Source organism: Protopterus annectens, chromosome 9.part0 (assembly GCF_019279795.1).
Source record: "Protopterus annectens isolate FY-2018-M chromosome 9.part0, PAN1.0, whole genome shotgun sequence".
Classification (NCBI taxonomy): Eukaryota; Metazoa; Chordata; order Ceratodontiformes; family Protopteridae; genus Protopterus; species Protopterus annectens.
Window position 1 is genome coordinate 1742392666 of NC_056743.1, and position 24478 is coordinate 1742417143.

The window sequence follows — 24478 nt, forward strand, 5'->3', positions numbered from 1 at the left end:
TGAAATCACTTACCAAGGACCCCTCCAAGTTGAAGGTTTGGGCATTCTGACACAGAAGCATGACATCTCTTTCTAGGTCATTCAGACTGCGATACTTGTGATTACGGATTCGTTCCTTAAGAAAAAATGGAAATCAAAGTAGTGGTTGTGTAGCAGTTTGAAGGACATCGGTGTAGCTAAGGGCAGAAACCACATTAAAACAGTAAACATTTTCCTGTCTTCCCCAACGCACTTTTCACCCAGTAACACACTGCAGATCACAAGATCTTCTCATAACCTTGAAGATCACACAAAAAAAACCAAAACTTCTGGATCCAGCAGAGTTCTATTTTTAGACGATATGTATAAATTCAAACTGGGATCATGCTAAATGAGAAACAAACAATGTGCCAAACTAAAAGTTTTGCCTTTTTATTCTATACAGCCATGATGTATGAGGAAGCATATGAACACAGCCTTTAAATCATCACATTAAGACTACATTTAATGTCAAAATTTCTTAGCCAATGATAACTGCTGCAGAGCTCTACATTAGCTCTGCCTGTTACTGGCAAATGCTAGTGTGACTTAACTATGATAAGTAGCAGAACATATTAACAAGTGAATGAATTAAAGGGAATTATGGCCACAAGAGAAAACAACTGCATTACAGAATGGAGGTTTCCCTCCTCCAGTACTTCCTGCTCTCGCATTACAAACACATTTAAATGCTCAGGCAAAATAATGCAAGCCTACAAAAAAGTATGGGGAACTAGTATTATTTGCTGTGGGAGACTGGCCCTGTGCTAATATGACAGGGCAGTACCCTGACTTGCTACTGTAGCACTCATACAAATTAAGTGTAAATATTTTTTCATCCCTGGATTCTATTAGTTTTATATATTCTAGTCATATCCTACAGACACTGTCAGGGATTTCCAGCATAATTAAAGCGTTTCATTTCCCCTCGTATCCATCCCAGTTTCTTCAAGCATCTAATCAGATGTACCCCCCACTCTGACATTGGCAGATGCACACTGTTTATAAGGACCTTAAATCTATTTGCCAAGTGCACTGTTTCAAAAATGTAGTCTAAGCTTTGCAATACAAAACTGAGAATAGTTGCTTACTTGAGCTGTTTGGTTAGCTTTTACATATCTACATCAACTTTATTACAAGTCGAGATAAGTACAAACCTGCAGTGTTATAAGATAGCACTGAATTTCATTTTTCTGTTTTATTGTTACATTGAATATTGTGTTAAAAAACAGTACTGCATTTATCTGCTTATTTATTTGTTCACTGAAAATTGAGAGCTATCTCTGTGTCTGCAGTTAGTTTTCCCCACCCACCCTCTCTGTTCTTGTTGTGGTATTAATTTTGGTGACTTTGGAATTGACCGCCCCTCCTGTAAATTTGTTTGAACGCTCCTCCTGGGCCCATCTCATTTCCTCACTCAACAAGAGTACAGTGAGATCATATTTTGATTTCAGACACTCCTACCATTTCCATCGATTCAGCCCTATCCCAGCTCTATCCTAGTCTAGTCTCATTAGCTCATCCTGCCTAATAGAGAGAGAACATTTGCATAGGCATATCCACTTAGGCCCTGAACTTGTCTGATTGAAGACTGCTTGCTGAAACAGGGCTCAGTTCTGAGGTTTTTTACTGGTTAATTGGGTAATTTGTTTAAATCAATTTGCTTGTTTTCTATTGTTATATAAAAAAATTGCACATTATCTGCTTTTACTGTATTTGTGTTTCTTCCTACTTTATTACCTTATTTTGCTTTTGCTTCTTCTTAAAACTACTCAATTGTGTTTTATCTGCTGCATTTATTTCTGCTTGGTAGTAGCCTGATTAAACTTTAACTGTTATTCTAAGTCTTTTGGTTATTGCACTTGGGCTTCAGACCAGTTGTTTTACATTAAGAAGGTTTGTGGTCTGCACTGTTGTGGCAGGACAGGTAGCTTACATCCTTCTAAGTTGGGAATTACTGACTGAAGGCTCAGTGTCTGTTATTCTACAAGTGTATTAGTTCTGGTTTAACCACTTGGGCTCCAGGACAGTTATTTTACATTAAGAAGGTTTGTGGTCTGCACTCTTGAGGGAGGAGAGGCTAGATTCTGCCCTCCTGAGCTGGGAATTTCTGGCCAAAGGCTTACTGTGCCTGCTTATTTGAACTGCCTTTCTGATATTGGTGTGCCTTGCCTGCTGTAGCATAGACTAGATTCAGGCCTGCTGAATTTAGCTTTGTTTGTATAACTTGAGCACTAATCCAGGCCATCTTTTTTGGAGAAGGTTCCCCTGCACCCCCCAGTGGCAGGAGTGTGAGGTTAGAACTTGTCTGACTGAAGACTGCTGGAACATGGCTGAGTTTTGAGGGGTTTTTTACTGGTTAACTGGGTTGTTGTTGTGTCTTTCGGCTTTTCCTGGTTAGGGCTCGCCACAGCGGAACTCCGGTCTGCTAATGATTGGCAGTTGATTTTTATGTGCTGAGTTGCCAGCCCTAACGCACAACCTTCAACGAAGGTATGCCCATTCACGCATGTCTCCACGCAGAAGACGCTCTAGCTGAGAGTCGAACCGGTCAGCATCTTACTGGTTAATTGGGTAATTTGTTTAAATCAGTTTGCTCATTTTCTATTGTTATAAAAAGAAAAATCTGCACTTTATTCATCTGCTTTTACTGTAATTGTGCTTTTTCCCATTTTATTACCTTATTTTGCTTGTGCTTCTTCTTAAAAGTACTCAATTGTATTATTTTGCTGCAGTTATTACTGCTTGGTAGTGGCCTGATTAAATTGTAACTGTTATTCTAAGCCTTTTAGTTTAAGCACTTGGGCTTCAGACCAGTTGTTTTACATTAAGAAGGTTTGTGGACTGCACTGTTGTGGCAGGACAGGTAGCTTACATCCTTCTAAGTTGGGAATTCTGACCGAAGGCTCAGTGTCTGTTGTTCTAAAATGGCTTTAGTTCCAGTTTAAGCACTTGGGCTTCAGGCCAGTTATTTTACATTAAGGTTTGTGGTCTGCACTCTTGTGGGAGGACAGGCTAGATTCTGGCCTTTTGCGCTGGGAATTTCTGGTTACAGGCTTATTGTGCCTGCTTATTTGAACTGTTTCTTTCTGAAATTTGTGTGCCTTGTTTATTCTAGTCCAGAAGTTAGTAGTTTATTGGCCATTTTGGGCTAATTTCTCTCTCTCTCATTTCCCTGCTATAAAAGCCGCATTTGCACATTTTTTGCGCTTGTATTCAGCTCAGCAAGTGCCTGCCAGGTGTCATGCAGAGTTCTATAGCAGCAGAGACAAGAGAGAATTTGGAGTGATTAAGTATCATTTTTCTGCATTTTCTTGCTGTCTTCAACTAATTCCGCCTGAAACGCCAATTTTTTAGCGTTTCTGTCATTTAAAAAGCTTGTTTCTGCTACATATTGTGCTTATTTGCTGCCTGCACTTGAACTAAGTCATTTTTGTGTTTAATCTGTTTAACTGTTGTAGGTTACACACTAAAGTGCAATAGCCATTTCTGTGCATTTAACGTTTTTTTTATTGCATCTGCTTTACTTTCTGAAAAAATATATATATACTTGTTTCCTGCCTTTCTGAACTAGTACAGTCCAGTTTTCAGGTTATTGCTGAATTCAGGGCTGTGTTACAAATTTCTGTGTTGCCCATACCTTACATGGATAGAAGGAAGTTTCTCTGTTCACCTGTGAGAGAGGGGAGCTTTGAGCAGCCTATCTGTCCCTGGAGGAGTGGTTTCAGCCTAGAAGTTAGTAGTTTATTGGCCATTTTGGGCTAATTTCTCTTTCATTTCCCTGCTATAAAAACCGCATTTGCGCGGTTAGCTAGCGTTAAAGTATTCCTGGCTCCACGAAGTCTACTCTTCAAATTTTCCCTTGGAACTAGACAAACTTTCAACTTAAGCACTCAAACCATTCATTTCACAGCCCAGCACTTGCTCAAAACTCATAGCAAGCACTAAATTAACCCTAGCACTAGATCCCCCTATACTGTCCAGAAGGACAAGGTTCTCTATTCGTCGCTACCAGCCAATCAGTAAAACAGCTCACTTTACCTATTCGGGCATGTCCAAAGGTCAGTTTCAGGTGTACTCTCCAGTACAACTGGTGAATCTGGACATTTTGAGGCAAGGTTACAACTGCCTCATGTACACAGACAACCCTCTCCTCCTACCAACAGACACTAACATATGCGAGAGATGCATTTACACAGCCAAACTGGAGGCAAAGCTCTCTCAACCCAAGACTGGAACTGACAGTCAAGAGGAGAAGGAAAATACCGGCATGACACCACCAGTCTCACAAAGACCCACTAAACCAACACCGGCAAATAACATACATAAATACACAAAAACATACTCGGAGGCTCTAAATAAAAATCTGCAAAAGAAACAGAGACCTCCAAAGCAGACACCCAAGGACACTCCACACCCCATCACAAACCATGAAACACATACTTCACAATCATTGTGCCACGCAATCACAGCCCTTAAGGCAAAATAACACACCCAACACACTAGTAATTGGCGACTCTATAGTCAGGCACACTGATGTCCCACCAACTAGGCTGGACAGGGAGAAGGTTACAGTTAGCCGCCTGTTGGGTGCCAGGATTTGCCACATAAGTAGTACTTGGGTCCCTCCAGAACAAGTACAAATACGACTCTGTCATTGTCCATGTTTGTGTGAATGGCCTGAGACGTACCTCGCTGGACTACATGAAGAGAGACATGGAAGAGCTCTCCGATCACATAGCCCAGACCGGTATGACCCTGTCCCTGAATAGCATCCTGCCCTCACCAAGAATGATGCCAGAGTATAAAGAAAAAATGATCAATTTCAACAATTGGCTAAGTTTCTGGTGTCATTCAAAAGGGATCCAGTATCTGTCCGCCTGGGATGACATGCTAGACAAGCCACATTGCTTCGTAAGAGATGGCTTGCACCTGTCACCCTTAGGCTTTCGAATACTGGCCAAGGCTTTTACCCCCCCCCATAGTGACTTTTTTAGGCAAGGCTCAAAAGACAAACCCACCACCGTAAATAACACAAGTAACCAAAAACTAAGGGTAATGCTACTCAATGCCAGAAGTCTAAACCTCAAAATGCATGCACTGGAGGCACTCCTCAGTATGAAGAGCATAGACATCTGTGCAGTAACAGAAACCTGGTTTAAGGCTCCAGAGAACACCCCAGCACTACCAGGATACAACTCGTACCATACATTTTGGCCACAGAACCCAAACTGAAATACAAAATGTGGGGGCACATCCATATTCATCAAGGATACCCACACCTCCAGGTTAGTGGCACAGCACGATGCTTCAGAGATCATCCACGTGCAACTAACAACGGGTAACACTGCAATTCAAATTGCAGCTTGCTACAGATCACCCAACATGTCCCAGGACCCCCACTCCGCGTTTCTGGAAACACTGAGAAACATAAAGGTCATACCAAGCTCCCTAATATTGGGGGATTTCAATTACACAAACATTAACTGGGAGAACTACTCAAGTACTAACTCCCTTGCCCAACATTTCCTAGAATTTATAAACTCAAACACCCTGGTTCAACTGATCAACACTCCCACCAGAGGTGACAACATATTGGACCTGGTCATCACCAACATGGGCGACCGGTGTTCCACACCGGAGGTCAACCCCTCGCTGGTTAGATCTGACCATAAACAAATCACTTTGGATATCCACATTCTGCCCCCACCCCCGGACAAGAAAACCACAGTGAAAAACTTTTCAAAAGCAAACTTCACGTTACTTAAAACTGAGGTGGAAAGTTTCAAAGCCCCCATGCTGAAGGATAACTCTGTCCAAACTGCAGAATCCTTTACTAATGCATTCTACGGGCACCTACAAGAATGCATGGATCGTGCCATCCCAAGCAAAACCAAGACTCACTCCTCCAAGAAAAGGAAACCAGTCTGGGGGACTCCTGCCATAAACAAGCTATACAATAGCAGGAGGAAACTAGTACAGAAAAGAGTAAAATCCCAAGAAGGAAAGACATCCCTGATCAGTATCAGCAAGAAACTACAATCCCTCATAAAATCATCCAAGGCGAGCTTTGAAAGAAAAATTGCCAAGGACTCCAAAGATAACCACAAGGCATTCTTTAGCTATGTCAAGAATCTAAGTGGCAATGCTCAGATCTGCTCGGAGTTAGTGCAGAATGGCACAAAATATACTGAACTGACAGATATCGCCAACATCCTGCAGACAGGTTCAGCACAAATTTCACCTCCAAAAAGGCCCATAACCATACCAGAAGAATGTAGAGTCCCTGAAATCACAGACACTCTGGTTAAAATAGCCCTCTCCAAAGCCAAAAACACAACATCAATGGGACTGGACGGTGTCCCAGGCTGCGTCCTACACGAGCTCCAAGACGAACTAACCCCTCACCTAAACACACTGTTCGAACTCAGCCTCTCCACAGGCTACGTACCCATAGAGTTGCGCACAGCAACGGTTATTCCGGTCCACAAAGGTGTAGCCACAACAGACCCCGAGAACTATCGCCTTAGAAGCCTGACTAGCTTGGTCTGCAAGGCTATTGAGCGCATCATCACGGAACTCATTAACAGACATTGGGAACATACAAACACTGGACCCTACCCAGTTCGGCTTTGTTAAGGACAGATCATGCCTCCTAAACCTGGTGGACTTCTTTGAGACAGTTACCAAGGTTATAGACGAGGGAAAGGTGGTTCACACAGCCTATCTAGACCTCGCCAAGGCCTTCGACACCATTCCCCATTCTAGTATTACAGACAAGCTCACCAGCCTGAACATAAACCGCTACGTCACAAGACGGGTTGCCAACTGACTCATGGACAGAACCCACATGGAGAGTTGCGGGAGCTAGGTCCGACTCTAAACTGGTTACAAGTGGCGTCCCCCAGGACTCAGTCCTAGGACCCCTCCTGTTCGGCATATACTTCTCAGAGGTACAGGCAAGCACAGGAGGACTATGGCTGACAAAGTTTGCAGACGACTGCAAACTAGGGGCTATAATTGACTCTCCGGCTGACACAGACATCCTCAAAAAGGGTCTCACTGAGACGGATACCTGGTGTCAAAATCACGGCCTCAAGCTAAATGCCAAAAAGTGCATAGTCATCCCCTTTGGGAAAACAACAAAGTACCCACAAACTACCACATAGGTGTTAGTCCCCTAAATACGGAAGACGTAATAGGGGATCTGGGGACCCAAGTAGATAGTAATCTCACCTTTGGTAATCACATTGCCAAAGTGGTTAGAAAATCCTTCTATGTGGCCCACCTAATCACAAAAGGGTTTGCATCCAGATCAAAAGAGGTCATTGTGCCCCTCTACTCATCACTTATCAGACCCATCATAGAGTACAATGCCCCATTTGGGATGTACCTTACAAGTCATCTGCAACAGCTGGAAAGACCACAGAAGTACCTCACCAAGAGGATCACTGGCCTCAAACAGATGCCCTATGCAGCTCGACTGAAGAAACTCCAGCTGTACTCAGTTGCATACCGCCTACTCAGAGATGATCTCTGCCTGACATACAAGGCCATGTCCAACCCAGAATTGATGGACATGCTCCACCTAAAGAAAACCTTATCCCCTTGAGCCACACGCTCTAGGGATCTAAACCTCACCACAACAATAAATAGGAGGTGCTGGAGGGATAGATTCCTGTCCCAGAGACTTCCCATGCTTTGGAACAAGATCCCAATCTACATTAGGCAGAGCTTCTCGCTAACACTCTTCAAAAGAAACCTTGACGAGTGGACGGGAAACAAAGTTTACCTCTGGTATCACTTCAGTGGCTGTGCTGGACAGAGGCACAGTGAACTAATCTAAGGGGGCGGCAAAAGCCAACACATTCTGGCTAGGCTTATAAATGCCTTCAGGCAGATAGCCTAGTACCTACCTATGAACCTAAGCTGCTGAATATCCCTTACAAAGGCACTCTATGAGCACCTGAAGGAATGCAAGGATCGTGCTATCCCAAGCAAAACTAAGACTCACTCCTCCAAGAAAAGGAAACCAGCCTGGTGGACCTCTGCCATAAACAAGCTATACAATAGGAGGAAACTAGTACAGAAAAGAGTAAAATCCCAAGAAGGAAACAACCCTGATCAGTATCAGCAAGAAACTGCGATCCCTCATAAAATCATCCAAGTCTAGCTTCGAAAGAAAAATTGCCAGGGACTTCAAAGATGGCCACAAAGCATTCTTTAGCTATGTCAAGAACCTAAGTGGAAACTCAAATCTGCTGAAAGTTGGTGCAGAATGGCACAAAATACACAGAACCAACTGATATTGCCAACATTCTTGAAGACATGTTTAGTGCAATCTTCACCCCCCTCTCACCCCCTAAAGGGCCCATAACCATACCAGAAGAATGTAGAGGCCCGGCAATCACTGACACACATGTTAAAACAGCCCTATCCAAAGCCAAAAGCACAGCTTCAATGGGACTGGACGGGGTCCCAGGCTGTGTCTTACACGAACTCCAAAACAAACTAACCCCTCACCTAAACACACTGTTCAAACTCAGCCTCTCTACAGGCTACGTAACCATAGAGTGGCGCACAGCAACAGTTATCCCGCTCCACAAAGGTGGAGCCACAATGGACCCCGGGAACTATCGCCCTACAAGCCTGACTAGCCTGGTCTGCAAGGCTATGGAACGCATCATCATGGAACTCATTAACAGAGACATTGGGAACCTCCAAACATTGGACCCTACCCAGTTTGGCTTTAAGGGTAGATCATGCCTCCTAAACCTGGTGGACTTCTTTGAGACAGTTACCAAGGCTTTAGATGAGGGGAAGGAGGTCCACACAGCCTACCTAGACCTCGCAAAGGCTTTCAACACCATTCCCCATTCTGGTATTATAGACAAGCTCACCAGCCTGAACATAAACCCCTACGTCATGAGATGGGTTGCCAATTGTCTCACGGATAGAACCCACACGGTGAGAGTTGCAAGCTCTAGGTCCGACTCTAAACCGGTTATAAGTGGCGTCCCCCAGGGCTCTGTCCTGGGACCCCTCCTGTTCGGTATACACTTCTCAGAGGTACAGGCAAGCACAGGACTATGGCTGACCAAGTTTGCAGACTACTGCAAAATGGGGGTCATAATTGACTTTCCGGCTGATACAGACAGCCTCCAGAAGGGTCTCATTGAGACAGACACCTGGTGTCAAATTCATGGGTTCAAGCTAAATGCCAAAAAGTGCATAGTCATCCCCTTTGGAAAAAACAAAGCACCTGTGAACTACCACATACGTCGTAGTCCTCTAAATACAGGTTCATAGGTTCATACTAGGCTATCTGCCCTAGGGCATTTATAAGCCTAGCCAGAGTGTGTGTGGCTTTCACCACCCCTTAGGATGAGAATACTATGCCCATTTAGGGTTTAGTTTACTGTGCCTCTGTCTAGTAGTGACACAGAGATGACCCCCGGGGTAAACCTACAATCTCCCATCCACTCGTCAAGACTTCTCTTGAATAGAGTCAGTGAGGGGCTCTGCCTAACATGGATTGGGATTCTGTTCCAGAGTGTAGGGAGCCTCTGGGTTATGAATCTGTCCCTCCAGCACATCCTATTTATTTCTGTGTTGAGGTTTAAGTCTCTTGCTCTCATGGCTCTGATGGATTTGGATTTTTTGAGGTGGAGCATGTCCATTAATTCAGGATTGGACATGGCCTTGTACGTTAGGCACAGGTCACCTCTGAGTAGGCGGTATGCGACTGAAAAGAGCTGGAGTTTTTTCAGTCGGGCAGCATATGACATATGTTTAAGACCCTTTATCCTCTTAGTGAGGAACTTTTGGGGTCTTTCCAACTGCTGCAGGTGTCGGGTAAGATGCATCCCAAATGGGGCATTGTACTCAATCATTGGCCTAATAAGAGATGAGTACAGGGAAACAATGACCTCTCTTGATCTAGATGTGAAACCCTTCATGATAAGGTGGGCAATATAGGTGGTCTTCCTAACCACTTTGGCAATGTGAGTGTCAAATGGGAGGTTACTGTCAACCTGAGTCCCTAGGTTCCTGATTACCTCTTCCGTACTTAATGGATTACCACCTATGTGGTAATTTGTGGGTACCTTGTTTTTCCCAAAGGGTATGACTATACATTTTTTGGCGTTAAGCTTATGGCCATGGCTCTGGCACCAACTATCCGTTTCTATGAGTCCTCTCTGAAGGATGTTAGTGTCCGCTGGAGTATCAATTATGACGCCCAGTTTGCAGTCATCTGCGAACTTTGTCAGCCACAATCCTCCTATGTTTGCCTGTACCTAGGAAAAATAAATGCCAAACAAGAGGGGTCCCAGGACTGAGCCCTGTGGGACTCCGCTTGTGACTGGCTTAGAGTCTGACACAGCTCCAGCAACTCTGACCATGTGGGTTCTGTCCTTGAGCCAGTTTGCAAACCCATCTCGTGACATATGGGTTTACATTTAAGCTGGTGAGTTTGTCTATGATGCCCGAGTGTGGTATTGTGTCAAAGGCTTTTGCAAGGTCAAGGTAGGCTGTGTGAACTGCCTTACCTTCATCAATGGCCTTAGTGACGGTTTCAAAAAAGTCAACCAAGTTCAAAAGGCAGGATCTGCCCTTGACAAAGCCAAATTGGGTAGGATCCAATGTTTGTAGGTCCCCAATGTCTTTGTTTATGAGTTCCATAATGATCCTCTCCATAGCTTTGCAGACCAGGCTCGTCAAGCTTATGGGGCGGTAATTTCCAGGGTCCGTAGAAGCACCGCCTTTGTGAAGTGGGACCACTGTTGCCGTACGCCACTCTTTGGGTATATCCTGTAGTAAGGCTAAGATTAAACAGCAGCCTTATGTTTGGGTTTAGTTCCTCTTGGAGTTCATGCAGCACACAGCCGGGACACCGTCCGGTCCCATTGATGCTGTGTTTTAGCTTTAGAGAGGCGGCTCTCACCTGGGCATCTGAGATGTTAGGGAGGCTACACTCTGCTGGGATAGTTATTTCTCCTTTTGGGGAGGGGGGAGAAATTTGCACTGAACCTATCTGCCAGAATGTTGGCAATGTCAGTGGGTTCAGTGTATTTATTGTCATTTTGGACTAACTCTGAGCATATCTGGGAGTTTCCACCCAGGTTTCTAACATAGCTAAAGAAGGCCTTGTGATTGTCTTTTGTGTCTTTTGCGATTTTTCTTTCAAAGTTGGCCTTGGATGATTTTATGAGTGATCGTAGTTTTTGCTAGTACTGATCAGAGATGCCTTCCCATTTAGGGATTTTGCTCTGTCATGTAGTAGCTTCCTCCTTCTGTTGTAAAGTTTGTTTATGGCTGGGGTCCACCAGACCGCCTGCCTTTGAGGGAATGGGTCTTGGTTTTATTTGGGATTGCATGATCCATGCATTCTTGAAGGTGCCCGTAGAAGGCATTTGCAAAGGATTCAGCAGTGTGGGTTGTGGTTTCCACTGGCCCAGGGACCTTGAAGGATACCATTTCAGTCTTAAGAAGTGTGAAGTTGGCTTTTGAGAAGTTCTTCACTGTGGTCTTTTGTGCAGGGGGTGGGGGATGTGGATTTCCAGTGAGATTAATTTATGGTCTGATCTTACCAATGAGGGATATACTTCGGTGTGGAGCATTTTGTCCCCATGTTTGTGATGATCAGGTCTAGTATATTGTCTCCTCTTGTGGGAATGGTGACTAGTTGTTCCATCGCATTTGAGTTTATGAATTCTAGGAACCTTTGGGCTAGGGTGTTTGGGCTTGAGTAATGTTCCCAGTCTATGTTTGGGTAGTTGAAGTCTCCCAATATGATGGTATTTGGAGAGACATTCATACTCTCCAGTGTCTTCAGGAAGGCTGTGTGAGTTTCCTGAGTTTGAGAGGGTGGTTTGTAGCATGCTACAAATTGTAAGGCAGTTTTGCCTATGGTTAGTTGCACCTGGATGGTCTCCGATGCTTTGTGCGTTGCCACTAACCTGGAGGTGTGGGTATCTTTGATGAATATGGATACTCCCCCTCCTTATGTGGTTCGGTCCAAGTTTTGTCGATGTTCTCCATACTGAGGAGGGCTTCGAGGGCGTGCATCTTGAGGTTTAGACTTCTGGCATTGAGCAGCATTACCCTTATTTTTTTTCCACTTGTGTTTTCTAGGGAGGTAGGTTTGTCATTTGAGCCTTGCCTAAAAAAGGTACTATGGGGATGGCACGAGCCTTGGCCAATATCCGGAAGCCCAGGGGTGACAGGTGCAAGCCATCCCTTGCGAAGCAGCGTGGCTTGTCGAGCATGTCATCCCAAGCAGACAGACATTGGATCCCCTTTGAATGACACCAGTAATTAAGCCTCTTGTTAAAACTGATCATTTTGTCTTTGTACTGTGGCATCATTCTTGGTGAGGGTAAGATGCTGCTCAGGGTCAGGGTCATACCGGCCTGGGCTATATAATCAGAGAGCTCCTCTATGTCTCTTTTCATGTAGTCCAGGGAGGTACGTCTCAGGTCGTTCACACCGGCATGTACAATGACTGAGTCATATTTGTACTTGCTGTGGAGTGACCTGAGTGCTTGTGTTATGTGGCAGAAAATGTAATAAGGGATCTGGGGACTCAAGTAGATAGTAATCTCTCCTTTGATAATCATATTGCCAAGGTGGTTAGAAAATCCTTCTATATGGCCCACCTAAATCATAAAAGGGTTCGCATCTAGAACAAAAGAAGTTATTGTGCTCCTCTACTCAATCACTCATCAGACTCATCATAGAGCACAACGCCCCATTTGGGATGTACCTTACAAAATAGCTGCAACAGCTGGAAAGACCACTGAAGTACCTCACCAAGATGATTACTGGCCTCAAACAGATGCCCTATGCAGCCCGACTGATGAAACTCCAGCTGTACTCGGTTGCATACCGCTTACTCAGAGGTGATATCTGCCTGACATACAAGGCCATGTCCAACCCAGAAATGATGGACATGCTCCAACTTAAAAAAACAAATCCCCGAGAGTCACATGCTCTAGGAATCTAAACCTCACAATGATAAATAGGACGTGCTGGAGGGATAAATTCCTGTCCCAGTGACTCCCCATGCTTTGGAACAGTATTCCAATCTACATTAGGCCGAGCCCCTCACTAACGCTCTTCAAGCACTTGAGTGGATAGGAAAAGTACAGTTTTGTACCTAGCATAAATGTAGATGTTCGAGTGCTAATACAGCTGCAGTAATCACAGATGGGTTTTCAGCCGTCAGGCGGTCCCTCGGTCGGCCGAATTCCAAAGTCTTGGTCCGGCGTCGGTTGTCGTCTCTTACTCTTCTGACGTCAGGAAGACCAGAGTATAAAAGACACAGCCGACGCCATGTTCTTCAGTCTTTCTTGCCCCAGATGTCAGGTGCCCCCAAAAAGGAAGGCAATACATAAATAAAGCTATCTACATATGCAAGCAATGCAATGTAATGCAAAAACAGTGTAAGTAAGCAAATAAAACATAGCAGGATAACCCAGTCAAGTGTTACGAAGAGGTTCTTAGGCCCCATGCCTTTACCAAGTGGGGAAAGTACAGTTTTGTACCTACCATAAATGTAGATGTTCGAGGGCTATTACAGCTGCAGTAATCACATATGGGTTTTCAGCCGGCAGGCGGTCCCTCGGTCGGCCGAATTCCAAAGTCTTGGTCCGGCGTCGGTTGTTGTCGCGTACTCTTCTGACATCAGGAAGGCTAGAGTATAAAAGACACAGCCGACGCCATCTTCTTCAGTCTTTCTTGCCCCAGATGTCAGGTGCTCCCAAAAGGAAGGCAATACATGAATAAGTCTAATACACAAAAGTAAGCAAATAAGACATAGCAGGATAACCCAGTCAGCAGGTATGAATAGTTATTCAGACCCCAAGGTCTTACCAAGTGGGGAAGGAGGGTGGGAAACCTGTACTGCAGCTGTAATAGCCCTCGAACATCTACATTTATGGTAGGTACAAAACTGTACTATGTTCATCGTGCATTACAGCTGCAGTAATCACATATGGGTAGAATCCCAAAGCTATGCATAGGGTGGTAGGTACTATACGGAACTGGGTTGAGCTAGAATGCCCTGCAAAACTGCAGTGGCAAAGCCTGCTCTTGTTCTGGAGTATAAGGGCAGATGGTAGTGTTTTGTGAAGGTATGTACAGAACTCCAAGTGGCTGCCTCCAAGATATCTTTAGTAGGCACTCCTCTGAGGAAGGCTGTGGAGGTGGCTGTGGCCCTAGTGGAGTGAGGTCTGATACCAGTAGGGACAAGCTTTCCATGATAGGAATAACAAAAGCGTATGGAGTGACCAATCCACTTGGAAATGGTCTGTTTAGTGACAGGTCTCCCTTGACCCCCCACAGCATAGGAAACGAGTAGTTGATCTGATTTTCTGAAGGGTTTGGTTCTGTCCAAGTAATAACGTAGCTGCCTATGGATGTCTAAAGAGTGAAGCAGCCTTTCCCCTTTGTTTTGAGGGTTAGGGTAGAAGGTAGGAAGGTGTATGGCCTGGTTTAAGGCTACCCTAGATACCACCTTAGGCATAAAGGAAGGGTTGGTACGAAGGGAAACCCTGTCCTGATGGAATATGATGAATGGCTGCACCGCCATGAGGGCCTGTAACTCAGATACTCTACGAGCTGAAGTGATGGCCAGGAGAAAAGCTGTTTTCCAGGACAAATATTGTAATTCTGTTGAAGCAGCTGGTTCAAAGGGAGGTAATGTCAATTTTTCCAGTACATAGTTAAGGTCCCAAGCTGGCACTGGCTGTTTCCTTGGAGGTCTTATGTTCTTAGCCCCTCTGAGGAACTGTCGTAGGAGTGGGTGTGAGAATAAAGGAGGATCCATGTTGAATTCTGCAGAGATTGCTGAGGCATGTATTTTGATTGAGAAAAATGAAAGTCCATTGCTCAAAAGTTCAGCTAGGTACTGTAAAATCTGAGGTAGGTTCAATTTTCTAGGGTCCTGCCCTCGTTTTTCATTCCAACAGCAAAACCGCTTCCATTTTGCGGAGTAAGCTTTTCTAGTAGATGGTCTTCTGGCCTCCAAAATGACATCCTGTACTTCTTTGGAGAGCAGTGTCTGATGTGATGTTAAGGAATTTTCCATGCAGCGAGACTGAGAGTTTTCAGCTGACTGTGAATGGTTTTGAAATTGTTCTGCGTCAGCAGTAGAGGTGTTAGAGGCAGGGGCCACGGAGGAGTGTTTGTTAGGCTCCTCAGGAGTGGATACCAGTGTTGTCTCGGCCAGTCCGGAGCAATCAGTATCATCCTCGGCTTGTCTGTCCTTACTTTCAAAAGTACCTTGGGCAGTAGAGGTAGTGGTGGGAATGCATAAACTGACCAAGTTGTCCGTGTGAATGAAAGAGCGTCCACTTTCCAGGCCTTTGGGTGGAAGGTCCTTGAGCAAAACCTTTTTAATTGATGATTTTTGTGGGAGGCAAAAAGATCTATATCTGGCCTTCCCCACGCTTGAACAATCTCTGTAAATACGTGTGGATGTAGCTTCCATTCGTGAGGGTCTGTCATATGCCTGCTCAGAGTGTCTGCCAGTGTGTTTTCCATTCCTGGCAGGTACTGTGCCTGAAGTTCTATCTGTCTTTCCAGAGCTAGGTTCCAAAGAGTCATGGTTAGTCTGCACAAGGGGTATGAATGAGTCCCTCCTTGTTTGTTTATGTACCACATTACTGTGGTGTTGTCTGTTCTTATGAGTAGTTGTCCTGGATGCAGGAATTCTCTGAACGCTGAGATTGCATTTATTACTGCCAGCATTTCTTTTTGATTGATGTGAAGGTGCTTTTCTTTTTGGGGCCATCTGCCCTGAATGCACCTGTCCTTCATGTGCGCCCCCCAGGCGTAATCTGAAGCGTCTGTGGTTATGACTTGTGTAGCTTGAGGCTTGCAGAATGGGAGGCCTGTGTTTACTTGGCATGCTTGGGCCCACCATATGAATTCCTTTTGAAGACAGGGAATTATTGGAATCTCCGCTTCCAAGCTGTGACTGTGTTGAGACCATAGATTTTTTAGGTACCATTGAAGTTTCCTCATGTGCAACTTTGCGCATGGGATAAGAAGAATGCAAGATGCCATGAATCCCAGAGCCTGCAGGATTTTCCTTGCAGTAAGCCTGGTACTTTTTGCAAGTATTTTGAAGTAATGAGATAGTTGCCCTTGTTTTTCTTGTAAGGTAAGCCATCTGGGTGTTTGTGTCCAAGCTGGCGCCCAGGAAGGTTATTTTCTGAGAGGGTGTTAGCTTTGATTTCTCCTTGTTGATGGTGTATCCCAGAGAAAGCAGTAAGCGTGTCACATATGCCAGGTGTTTCATAAGTAAGAGTTTGCTGTCCGCTTGGATCAGGCAGTCGTCCAGATAAGGGTAAATTTGTATCCCTTGAAGTCTGCAGTATGCAATCACTGATGCCAGGCACTTGGTGAATACTCTGGGCGCAGTAGATAAGCCAAAGGGCAATGCAGAGAATTGATAGTGTTTTGAACCTGCAAGAAATATGAGGTATCTTCTGCAACTTTGTCTGATTGGGACATGCAGGTATGCCTCCTTGAGGTCCACAATGTTACCAGCCAAAACCCCTTGCCCAGCATGGGAAGGAGTTGCTGTAATGTGAGCATCTTGAATTTTGGCACGAGAAGAAATGTGTTTAGAATGGATAAGTCCAGTATGGGTTTCCAGTAGTTTCCTTTTCTTGGCACCAGAAAAAGCCTTGAATAAAAACCTTGTGCTTGTTGGTGCGTAGGTACCTTTTGTATAGCCCTCATGTTTAGGAGCTTTGCAATTTGTAGTTGTGCCTCTACCCTTTGATTTTGTGGTAGGTTTGGCATGCCTCTCATTTTTGGAAGAGTGTGAAAATGAAATTTGTAGCCTCTGTTTATTATGTCCAGAATCCATTTGTCTGTTGTGACAATATGCCAATTGTTTGCAAATAGAGCCAGTTTTCCTCCCAAAGGTGCTGCCAGTTGAATTTTGCTTGGCCTGGAAATGAGGGAGTCATTGAGTCTGCTTCCTGTATTGCTGTGCACTGTCATCACCACCTCTTGGTGCTGGTGATTGCCATTGTCTGCCTCTATAGGACCCTTGGGCTTGTCCTCTGCCCCTTCCGCGTCTGTATCTGCCTCTTTGGGGCTTGTCAGTGGTTGGAAAGGACCAGTTTTTTGAAGGCCAATTCCTGCTGAACAGTGGTGGCTGAACCTGTAAGAAAACTTTGACAGTTTGCATAGATTTTGCTTTTTCTTCCATTTTACGTAAAATATCCTCAGCATTAGCACCAAAAAAGAACATCCTTATGTAAAGGTGCATCCAGAATTTTTGCTTTGACATGGTCTGGCAGATTTTGTTCCCTTAGCCATGCATGTCTGCGAATGACTGATCCGGTAGCGGCCGATCTGCTGGAGGCCTCTAGGGCATCATAACCACATTGTAAGGTGTGCTTACCCACTTGTTCAGCACTATGCATCATATCCTTCAACTCTTTTAAATCTGGTTGTTCAGGCTGTGACATTTTGGTCTTTAATTGTGATAACAGAAATTGCTGATATTTAATCATATGAAACTGGCAGTTTAAGGCCCTCATGGCTAGGGTGGCCGAGGTATAAACCTTCTTACCCCACCTTTCTAGAGATCTAGATTCCCTTTCCATGAGGAGTGGATTCTTGGCCGTGGAGGCCTTAATTCCTTTAGGGCCTTGAGAAATAGTTTCAGGATCTGCATTATGGCCTTTGTAGAGGAACTGATGAGAATTAGGTACTCTAATACCTATCCGGCTTAACTGGTGCAGGAGGCAGAGAATCAGGATTAAGGCAGGCCTCCGAGTAGACATCATCCAATACCTCCAAAACAGGAGGAATAGCCAAAGGTCTATGCTGAGGTAACCAGAAATTCCTAAGCCTTTTCTTGGAATCTGAAAAGTCTTGGCCTTCCCAGTGGAAGTGCTCTCTCAAAGAGTGTAAGGTTTCCCCAAAGGAAAAATCCTCAGGGGGGGATACAGAAGGAATAGACTGCTCTGCATCAGATCCTCGAAAGGGGAATAAGAGTGTTCTTCAGCATCAGAATGTTCTGATAAAATGGATTCTTGGTCAGAAGTAGGGGAATTCTCCTCTACTCTGGGTCTCTTGTCCGGAGGGGCCTGGGAGCCTCTGATAAGAGTGATAAGGTCCTCAGCCATTTTAAGCATGTGCTTCTTAGGCGTGGGCCCAGGTGCTGGGCCTTGTGTAGCAGGCCTAGTATGTTGCTTGGCTGTTTTGGATTTAGTGAAGGCCTTGATAGAAAAGGAAGATGAAGGCCTAAATACACCATGGGTGGATGTAGATCTATCCACATTGGTAGGCTCGACATTAGCAGGGGCCTCGGTAGTAGTCTGGGAAAGGGCCGAAGAACCAGCGGTCTCGGGTACAGAAGACCCGCCCGAGTGTCGTCGGTAGTCAGGGACTGCAAAGGCGTCTCACTGAGAACCGGACCACGTGGAGCTAGCTTCGGCGTGGTGTCGGTGGAGACCGCGGTTCTCGACTGGCGGTCCTTTTCTTTGCGTTTTTTTAGACATAGCGGTAGTCGGAGTATCCGACGACATTTTATAATTAAACGCTTTACCAAAAAAGTGCTGGGCGAACTCCGCCCAACGCTTGATAGTGCGTTTATTGAAGGTAGCACAAAAGCGACAGCCCGAGACATCGTGGTCTGGGCCCAAACAAGGTATGCAAAGGGAATGGAAATCCTTATGCGGTATTTGCTTCCCACAAGAAATACAATTATTAACTTTTTCTGACATCGGTCTGAGGCAAGAAAAGGTTCCCCAACGGGGTACTTAGCTTTAATGAAGATTTCGGTTCCAAAATTTTTTCGTAATTCAGGAGCTGGCCGACCGGCACTTGCGAAATGCTTCTGCTTTGGGCACCGCGCGGCAAAAAAGACTGGAGAAGATGGCGTCGGCTGTGTCTTTTATACTCTAGCCTTCCTGACGTCAGAAGAGTACGCGACAACAACCGACGCCGGACCAAGACTTTGGAATTCGGCCGACCGAGGGACCGCCTGCCGGCTGAAAACCCATATGTGATTACTGCAGCTGTAATGCATGATGAACATGGAGGGAGGGAAACCTGTACTGCAGCTGTATTAGCACTCGAACATCTACATTTATGGTAGGTACAAAACTGTACTATGTTCATCGTGCATACAGCTGCACTGGTAATCACAGATGGGTAGAGTCCCAAAGCTATGCATAGGGTGGTAGGTACTATGAGGAACTGGGTTGAGCCAGAATGCCCTGCAAAACAGCAGTGGCAAAGCCTGCTCTTGTTCTGGAATATAAGGGCAGGTGGTAGTGTTTTGTGAAGGTATGTACAGAACTCCAAGTGGCTGCCTCCAAAATGTCTTTAGTAGGAACACCTCTGAGGAAGGCTGTAGAGGTGGCTGTGGCCCTGGTGGAGTGAGATCTGATACCAGTAGGGACAGGTTTCCCATGATAGGAATAACAAAACCGTATGCAGTGGCCAATCCACTTGGAAATGGTCTGTTTTGTAACTGGTTTCCCTTGAGCTCCTACGGCATAGGACACAAAAAGTTGTTCTGATTTCCTGAAGGGCTTTGTTCTGTCCAAATAATAACGTAGCTGCCTATGGATGTCTAAAGAGTGTAGCAGCCTTCCCCCTTGTTTTGAGGGTTAGGATAAAAGGTAGGTAGGTGTATGGCTTGATTTAAGGCTACCCGGGATACCACTTTTGGCATAAAAGATGGGTTGGTAGGAAGGGAAACCCTGTCTTGATGGAAAATGAGGAATGGCTGCACCGCCATGAGGGCCTGTAATTCAGAAACCCTACGAGCTGAAGTGATGGCCAGAAGGAAAGCAGTTTTCCAGGACAAATATTGCAAATCTGTTAAGGCAGCAGGTTCAAAAGGAGGCAATGTTAATTTTTCTAGCATGTAATTAAGGTCCCAGGCTGGTATTGGTTGCTTCCTTGGAGGTCTTATATTCTTAGCCCCTCTGAGGAACTGTCGTAAGAGTGGGTGAGAGAATAAAGGAGGATCCGTGTTGAATTCTGCAGAAATGGCTGAGGCATGAATTTTTATGGAAGAAAATGAGAGCCCACTGTTCAGTAGTTCAGTTAGGTACTGTAAAACCTGAGGCAAGTTCAATTTTCTAGGGTCCTGGCCTTTTTTCTCATTCCAACAGCAAAACCGCTTCCATTTTGCAGAGTAAGCTTTTCTAGTAGATGGTCTTCTGGCCTCCAAAATGACATCCTGCACCTCCTTGGAGAGTAGAGTCTGTTGTGGTGTTAAGGAATTTTCCATGCAGCGAGGTTGAGTGTTTTCAGCTGACTGTGAAGAGTTTTGTAGTTGTTCTGAGTCAGCAGAAGAGGTATTAGAGGCAGGGACCAGGGAGGAGAATGCGTTAGGCTCCTCAGGAGTGGATACCAGTGTTGCCTTGGCCAATCTGGAGCAATCAGTATCATCCTTGGTTTGTCTGTTCTTGCTTTCAAAAGTACCTTGGGCAGAAGAGGCAGAGGTGGGAATGCATAAACTGTCCATGCTGTCCAACAGAATGAAAGGGCGTCCACTTTCCAGGCCTTTGGATGGAAGGTCCTTGAACAAAACTTTTCCATTTGATGGTTCCTGTGGGAGGCAAAAAGATCTATGTCCGGCCTCCCCCACGCTTGGATTATCTCTGTAAACACCAGAGGATGTAACTTCCATTCGTGTGGATCTGTCATATTTCTGCTTGGAGTGTCTGCCAGTGTGTTTTCCAGCCCTGGCACGTACTGTGCTTGGAGTTCGATTTGTCTTTCCAGAGCCAAGTTCTAAAGAGTCATGGCTAGTCTGCACAAGGGGTATGAATGTGTTCCTCCTTGTTTGTTTATGTACCACATTACTGTGGTGTTGTCTGTTCTTATCAGCAATTGCCCTGGATGCAGGAAGTCCTTGAAAGCTGTGATTGCATTTATTACTGCCAGCATTTCTTTTTGATTGATGTGCAGGTGCTTTTCCTTTTGGGACCATCTGCCCTGAATGCACTTGTCCTTCATGTCGCCCCAGGCGTAATCTGAGGCATCTGTGGTTATGACTCGTTTTGCTTGAGGCTTGCAGAATGGAAGGCCTGTGTTTACTTGACATGCTTGGGCCCACCATAGAAATTCCTTTTGCAAGCATGGGATTATTGGTATAATTGCTTCCAAACTGTGACTGTGTTGAGACCATAGATTTTTTAGGTACCATTGAAGTTTCCTCATATGCAATTTTGCACATGGGATTAGAAGAATGCAAGATGCCATGAATCCCAGAGCCTGCAGGATTTTCCTTGCAGTAAGCCTGGTACTTTGCTAGTGTTTTGAAGTACTGAGATAGTTGCCCTTGTTTTCTAGCGTAAGATATGCCATCTGGGTGTTTGTGTCCAAGCTGGCACCCAGGAAGGTTATTTTCTGAGATGGTGTTAGCCTTGATTTCTCTTTGTTGATGGTATATCCCAGAGAAAGCAGTAACCGTGTCACATATGCCAGATGTTCCAGTAGTATGTGTTTGCTGTCCGCTTGGATCAGGCAGTCGTCCAGATAAGGGTAAATTTGTATCCCTTGAAGTCTGCAGTAGGCAATGACTGTTGCCAGGCACTTTGTGAATACTCTGGGAGCAGTAGATAAGCCAAAGGGCAATGCAGAGAATTGATAGTGGATTGAACCTGCAAGAAATCTGAGGTATCTTCTGCAGCTTTGTCTGATTGGGACATGCAGGTATGCCTCCTTGAGGTCCAATGTTACCAGCCAAAACTCCTTGCCCAGCATGGGAAGAAGTTGCTGTAATGTGAGCATCTTGAATTTTGGTACGAGCAGAAATGTGTTTAGGATGGATAAGTCCAGAATGGGTCTCCAGTCGGTTCCTTTTCTTGGTACCAGAAAGAGTCTTGAATAAAAACCTTGACCTTGTTGGAGCGTAGGTACCTTTTGTATAGCTCTCATTTTTAGGAGCTTTGAAATTTGTAATTGCGCCTCTGCCCTTTGATTTTGTGGCAGGTTTGGCATGCCTCTCATTTTTGGAAGAGTGTGAAATTGAAATTTGTAGCCTCTGATTATAATGTCCAATATCCATTTGTCTGTTGTGACAATATGCCAATTGCTGGCAAATAATGCTAGTTTCCCTCCCAAAGGTGCTGCCAGCTGAAACTTGCTTGGCATGGAAATGAGGAGTCATTGGGTTTGCTTCCTGTATTGTTGTGCACTATCTTCACCACCTCTTGGTGCTGTAGATTGCCATTGTCTGCCTCTATATGATCCTTGTGATTGCCCTCTGCCCCTTCTCTGTCTGTATCTACCTCTTTAGGGCTTGTCAGTGGCTGGAAAGGACCAGTTTTTTGAAGGCCAATTTCTGCTAAAACGTGGTGGTTGGACCTGTAATAAAGCTTTGACAGTTTGCATAGATTTGGCTTTTTCTTCCATTTTCCGTAGTATTTCCTCAGCATTAGTACCAAATAGTACATCCTTTTGTAAAGGAGCATCAAGAAGCTTAGCTTTCACATGGTCAGGCAAATTTTGTTCCCTAAGCCAGGCGTGTCTGCGAATGACTGATCCTGTAGCAGCCGCTCTACTCGAAGCCTCTAGGGCATCATAACCACATTGTAAGGTGTGTTTACCCACTTGCTCCGCACTATGCATCATATCCTGTAACTCTTTTAAATCTGGTTGTTCAGGTTGAGACATTTTGTTCCTTAATTGTGATAACAGGTATTGTTGATATTTAATCATATGAAACTGATGGTTTAAGGCCCTCATGGCTAGGGTGGCCGAGGTATATACCTTTTTACCCCACCTTTCTAGAGATCTGGATTCCCTTTCTGCAGGAAGTGGATTCTTGGCAGTGGAGGCCTTTAATCCCTTGGAGCCTTGTGAAATGGTTTCAGGGTCAGCATTATGGCCTTTGTAGAGAAATTGGTGAGAACTGGGTACTCTGTAATACCCATCAGGTTTTACTGGTGCAGGAGGCAGAGAATCAGGGTTAAGGCAAGCCTCTGAGTAGACATCATCTAGAACATCCAAAACAGGGGGTATGGCCAGAGGCCTATGCTGAGGTAACCAAAGAAATTCCCTAAGCCTTTTCTTGGAATCTGAAGTGTCTTGGCCTTCCCAATGGAAGTGTTCCCTCAAGGTGTGCAAGGTTTCCCCAAAAGAAAAATCCTCAGGAGGGGATACAGAAGGGATGGACTGTTCTGCATCCGAATCCTCAAAAGGAGAGTAAGATTGTTCCTCTACATCAGAATGTTCTGATAAAATGGATCCCTGATCAGATGAGTGACATTCTTCCTCCACTCTGGGTCTCTTGTCAGGAGGGGGCTGAGAACCTCTGATAAGAGTAATTAGATCCTCAGCCATTTTGAGCATCTGTTTCTTAGGCATGTGTCCAGGAGATGGGCCCTGTGGAACAGACCTTGTGGGATGCCTGGCTGCTTTGGATTTAGTAAAGGCCTTAATTGAAAAAGCAGATGAGGGCCTAAATACACCATGGGTGGAAGTGGACCTGTCCACATTAGTAGGCTCGACAATAGCAGGGGCTTCGGTTGTAGTCTGGGAAAGGGCCGAGGACCCAGCGGTCTCGGGTACAGAGGACACCGCCAAAGGAGTGTCGTCGGTAGTCAGGGACTGCAAAGGTGTCTCGCTGAGTACCGGACCACGTGTAGCCTGTTTTGGCGTGGTGTCAGCGGGGACCGAGGGCCTCGCGTGTCGGTTCTTTTCCTTGCGTTTTTTGGGCAAAACGGTAGTCGGAGTGTCAGACGACATTTTATAGTCAAAAGCTTTGCCAAAGTAGTGTTGGGCGAACTCCGCCCGACGCTTGATGGTGCGTTTATTGAAGGTAGCGCAAAAGCGACAGCCCGAGACGACGTGGTCTGGGCCCAAACAAGGTATGCAAAAGGAATGGAAATCCTTATGCGGTATTTGCTTCCCACAAGAAATACAATTATTAACTTTTTCTGACATCGGTCTGAGGCAAGAAAAGGTTCCCAACGGGTACTTAGCTTTAATGAAGACTTCGGTTCCAATTATTTTCGTAATTCAGGAGCTGGCCGACCGGCACTTGCGAACTGCTTCTGCTTCGGGCACCGCGCGGCAAAAAAGACTGAAGAACATGGCGTCGGCTGTGTCTTTTATACTCTGGTCTTCCTGACGTCAGAAGAGTAAGCGACGACAACCGACGCCGGACCAAGACTTTGGAATTCGGCCGACCGAGGGACCGCCTGACGGCTGAAAACCCATCTGTGATTACTGCAGCTGTATGCACGATGAACATCAGAAAATTTACCCTGGAGATCACTGCAGTGGCTCTGCTGGACAGAGGCACAGGGAACTAACCTAAGGGGGTGTGAAAACCAACACAATCTGGCTAGGCTTACAGATGCCCTCGGGCAGATAGCCTAGTACTTACCTATGAATCCAAGTGCTTACTTGAGCTGATGTGCTGATACCTATTAAGCACTTAACAGCTCCCAACCCCCCACCC

At 45.3% G+C, this 24478-nt stretch overlaps 1 protein-coding gene across 1 annotated transcript in view; it reads right to left on the reverse strand.

Moving 5' to 3' along the window:
* Positions 1-24478, reverse strand: part of LOC122810775 (transcription activator BRG1-like) — a 1556036-nt gene that overhangs the window by 427905 nt on the left and 1103653 nt on the right. The window contains exon 20 of the mRNA XM_044082336.1: positions 14-115. Coding sequence (XP_043938271.1) covers positions 14-115 — 102 coding nt within the window. The remainder of the gene's footprint in view (positions 1-13; positions 116-24478) is intronic.